This window comes from Octopus bimaculoides, chromosome 17, assembly GCF_001194135.2.
Source record: "Octopus bimaculoides isolate UCB-OBI-ISO-001 chromosome 17, ASM119413v2, whole genome shotgun sequence".
Lineage (NCBI taxonomy): Eukaryota > Metazoa > Mollusca > Cephalopoda > Octopoda > Octopodidae > Octopus > Octopus bimaculoides.
In genome coordinates, this window is record NC_068997.1 from 31,260,629 (window position 1) to 31,265,857 (window position 5,229).

A 5,229-nucleotide genomic window follows, 5' to 3' on the forward strand; every position below is an offset into this window, starting at 1 on the left:
ATGATGTTACTGTTGTACTAGTCATTAGGTCTGATTCCTTCCTATATGACTTGACAAACTCTCTTGGTGGTAATTATGTGTCCCACCTCACTTGATATTTTGAGCTTATCTCTGTAACTCTTCCTGATGATCCTGTAGTTTCCCTCTCAAGTTCTTAATTGGTTTGTCTACCATGCGGCTGTCAACTTGAATTGCATGTCCTCTTACAAGAGGACATGCATTAGTTCGTCCTTCTTTATCTTCTGCATTCCCCGCATTAGTTCGTCCCTTTTCAACTTTTGCATTCTCCGCATTCAACAGCCTCTCATAAAGTCACTTTTATGCCACAAATATATTGGGCTATAACTCTTTCCTTAACTTTCATGACCTAGCCTAGCAATTTGATACTCTGTAATTGCTTATCTGAGGCATCTGCTTTATACTTGTGGCAGCTGACTATAATGCTGCTACATTATTTATTGGGAACGACACCTTCTTTTGCCACCTGACTAAATATAGATGTAACGAGGATGTATCCTACTCCACCAAATTTTCAAAGCATTCCAGCAGCGATTCCAAATAGACCACCGGTATTAACCTGAACGTGTAATCTGGATATAGTAACTGCAGGTTTCTCAATAGTTCAGTGTAAGTATTCTCTTTTTCACTGATCTTCAGCTTTATGATAACAACTGCTGGGCAGCTTGATTTCCAAAACTGTACACAGTTTCTCTTCTCTATCCCAAATCTGGATATAGTAACGAATTTTCAGTTTATCTGCTAATTGTTTGCATCGCAGAAGCGCCTATCACTGCTATGGTTAGAAAGGTATATCACCTATGTTTTGAATGCAAGATTGGCGACCAGGATAAGAAGTGGGCTCCTCACATGTGTTGCAACACTTGTGCCAGTATCCTTCACAAATGGTTGATCAGGGAAAGGAAAGGAATATCTTTTATTGTACCAATGACGTGGCGAGAGCCAACAGACCATACAAACAATTGTAATTTCTGCATGGTACTTCCAGTGAAAAAGGGCTTGTCAAAAAAGAGTCCTATAAATATCTAAACATTCCATTAGGTATGCGCCCAGTTCCACGTGGAGAATGTCTATCTGTTCCTGATGCACCAACTTCCATATTCTTCGAGTCAGATGAAGAAAGGGCTGAGGAGGAAGAAGAAAAGTATGACAGTGCTGGATTGCAGAGTGACCAAACTTTTGATGAAACACACTCCTCCAGATCACTTCTCATAACAACGGGAACTCCATGGCCTTAGCAAGAATCTATTACTACATGAGAATAGGGCAAAGCTGCTAGGCTCTCGTCTTCAACAGTGAAATCTTCTAATAGCTGATGTGAAGATTTCAAAATTTCATGACCGTCAGCAACAGTTCAGCAATTTCTTCATAATGGAAGGTGATTTATTGGCCTGCAACAATATTAATGGTCTGATGGAAGAACTTGATATTGAATACTAACCCAGTCACTGAAGGCTGTTCATAGATTCATGAAAATTTGCCTGAAAAGTCTTTTGTTGCATAATGGCAATAGCAAACCTTCAGTTCCTGTGGACTATGAGTCATATATGAAAAAAGCATATGAGAATATAAATCTTATGCTGTAATGCATAAACTATAGTGAACATCAATGGCAGCTCTGTGATGACTTAAAGGTTGTTGCTTTTGTAATGGGCTTTGAGAACGGATACACCAAAGTACTATTGCTTTCTGTGTGAATGGGACAGCTGTGCAAGAGGTTCGCACTGTATCAGGAGAGACTGGCCACCTTGTCAATCATTGAAACTTGGGATGAAAAATGTTCAACTTCCACCTCTCAATAAGCAAAGCAAATTTTTGCTTCCATCACTACACACAAAACTGGGGCTCATGAAAAAATTTGTAAATGCCTACCCCACTGAGCAACGCTACGATAAAAGTGGAAGTCTTCATTGGTCCTCAGATTTGAGAGCTTCTTAAAGAATTAATGGAAAACCTCATCAAATCTTACAAGAACATGGGATGTAACATGTCACGTTAAATCCACGTTTGAGACACATTTAGACGTTTTTCTAGCGAACTGTGGGTCAAGGGTTTCACCAAGATATTTCAACCATGGACACAACGGTAACAGGGCAAATGGAGCAAAACTGTACGTTATAATAAAATAATAAAATATTACATGTCGTGCATTTTTCAGCCTATAGCTAATAAGCATTTTTTAAGGTGATATTTGGATTCAGACATGAAAATACATAAGAATTAACTAATTTCATTTAAGAAGCACACAGCTTTTCAAAAGTTGACAACAGTTCGTGTGTGTATGTGTGTGTGTGTGTGTGTGTGTGTGTGTGTGTGTGTGTCTGTCTGTCTGTTTGTCTGTCTGTCTGTGTCTGTGTGTGTCTGTGTCTGTGTGTGTGTCTGTATGTCTGTGTGTAAGGCTTATCTCAAAATCTTGAACTTCAGAGAGGTGATTAAAAGCTTGGACAACATGGAAGAAATTATAGAGAACCAGTATGACTGGTGAGATGCAGTTCTCCAAAAGACATACCACCTCAGTGAAACGGTGTTCTTGTAAAGTTGTGTATGTATATCTATGTTTAACTGGGCCTTTCACCCAATTTCAATTCTCTTCAAGGCATCCACTACATTCATCAGCTCCCTAACATTAGTTCTTCCTTGATACCACTTTTGTTTCTATCCAGAATAAATCCACTATTTATCCACCCTTCATCCTTTAATATTGTTCTTTCCACCCACACTTTCATTCATCACTCCCACCCATCCCACTATGCCATCAAATTATCTCACCACCACCACCACTATACCTGTCACCCTCTTCTTTCTCTTCACCGCTCACTCCTCAGCCTACTCAACAGCATGTCATCTCTCTTGTCTTTTTTACTGTGCTATTTGTTTTTTCCTGTCGTTCTGTATTGTAAGATATCTCCTGCTCCCCACGCATTTCTACCAATCTTTTAACCACAATGTCCTTTCTTACACCTCGTAACCCCTATCTTTCACCATTTTCCTTCTCCACTCGTTCACCTCTCTCCTTTGTAACAACGAACTTGTTCTGCTCAAACCATTTTCGCTCATACTTTACCGCTTTCTACTCCTAAGTCTACATAAAATTGTCCTACCTCGGGATGCATAGTCTTTCAAGATGCATGATGAACTTTCTAGTTTTCCATCATACTAAAATGAAGACTACTACACTGGCCATAATAATACAAAAAAAAACAAAAAATAGAAGACTTCTTTAAATATATGGAGTATGGTTTCTGGAACTATCAATAAGAGATAATGTAGACAACTCTACTTATTGGAAAAATAGTAGATGGCTCTACCAGAATGAAGAGTAATAGTTTGGCCCTCCACTATATAAGATAGTAACCTGCTGTACCAATGTGAGAAAATATATAAAAATATTTATAAAAAGGATATACAGCATTCGTTTTATACAAATCCATTGATGAAATTTTCAACAAACCATTCATCACAATTCAGGCAAATAGAACAAAAGAAAAGTATTTAAAAATTTTAAAAGACTTACTCTATTCTTGTTGGTAAAACCATCTAAGGCAGATTTATTTAGGAACCTGCAAATTGAATAAATGAGAAAATTCCAGATTAATAAAGTGAATTTGTCATGATGAGTCTAGAATCTAATATTTCAGTATTTATCTTTTAATTGAGAATGGAGAATATAAGTGTTATGGAAGGATTCTGACCACCTCAAGTGACTAAAAGTGTACTGACACATTTCTTTAAAATCAACAACTGTCGAGTTGACAACAGCAATTGACTGTGACCAGTTGATAGAGGGTGTTTAGTCTCATTTAGCAGTAATAGTAGCGCGTCGCGTGAATACTTTCTTTTCCCCCAGCTTCGTAAAATTATTTACCCAACACCAGGATATAGAAGTGGCGACGAGATAGTCGAAGCTTGGGTTTAAATGTTTTGGTACGGAACCAAGGAAAAAAACGTTAACATAGAGGACTTATTGGCCTGCGTGGTGCAGTTGCACCAGTAACAGCAGCAACAACAACTGCAACAGCAATTACAACAGCAACAACAAAACCAACATTTACTGGAGTTAATATTGAAGCAGTCTGAAAATACTTCGCCAGAGAGTGTAACAAACTCCATTGGAGAGTTTAGTTATAATCCAGAAAAAGGAACTACCTTTTCTGTATATTTTTGAAGATACGAAGAAATCTACAAAGAAGAATGTAAAAGTTGGTCTGACGAGAAAAAAGTAAGACTACTTTAAGAAAGTTATTCACTGCTAAACACGAAAAATATATTCTGCCCAAGAAACCAAGTGAGATTTCTTTCGATGAAACACTTGTTTATCGAAAATTTTCCGTGAAAGAAGTTCCCGGTTCACTACTCGCTTGCAGTGTCTAAATTTGCTAAAAACAAAAAATAAATAAATGAAGACTTCATCACCTATGTTGGGGTTGTTAACAGAGATTATGAAAAATTTTTTTTAGGGGGAATCGCATGACCGTGACATGTAGAACACATTATCGAAAACGAAAATCGCCAAAATTAAAAAATAAAAAAGTTACAGCCATTTCCCTCAGTGTCTAATTCAAACTCCCAACCCACAACTAAGTCTTAAGTGCATATATATGTGGGCAACACACACACACACATACACACTAAATAAAAACATGTTAGTAAGTACAGAACTTCAGCATTATATATTAAGATGGGCAACACACACACACACACTAAATAAAAAAAAATTACAGGTATTTGTATGTATGTGTGTACTAATGTGTCTATATATGGTAGTAAGTAAATGCGTTTCAAGAAAGATATTAAAAAAATTCAGTTTGTAAGGAATAAATGTTTGACTGTCGATCGTATTTGGAAGAGAATGACAGATGTTTGTATGTATGAGTGTGTGAGTTCAAATTCCGCCGAAGTTGAGTTTGCCTTTCATCCTTTCGGGGTCTAAAAAATAAGTACCAGTTGAACACAGGGGTCAATATAATCGACTATTCTCCACCTGCCCGAAGCCGCCGTTGTGGGAAAAATTTTAAATAATAATAATAATAAATAAATAATAATAATAATAATAATGACCTCTGCCGATCAAACTCCCAACCCACAACGAAGTCTTAAGTGTATATATATATATGGGCAACACACACACTAAATAAAAAAGATGTTAGTAAGTAAAAGTGTTTTAAAAAAGATTGTTAAATTTTCAGATTAACACCCGTACGATTTTCACTA

General features: G+C 37.0%; 1 protein-coding gene across 2 annotated transcripts in view; it reads right to left on the reverse strand.

Annotated features, from left to right (window-relative positions):
• Positions 1–5,229, reverse strand: part of LOC106871768 (uncharacterized) — a 629,775-nt gene that overhangs the window by 462,196 nt on the left and 162,350 nt on the right. For both annotated transcript variants that reach the window (XM_052974057.1, XM_052974056.1), the window contains exon 9: positions 3,533–3,578. In XM_052974057.1, coding sequence (XP_052830017.1) covers positions 3,533–3,578 — 46 coding nt within the window. The remainder of the gene's footprint in view (positions 1–3,532; positions 3,579–5,229) is intronic.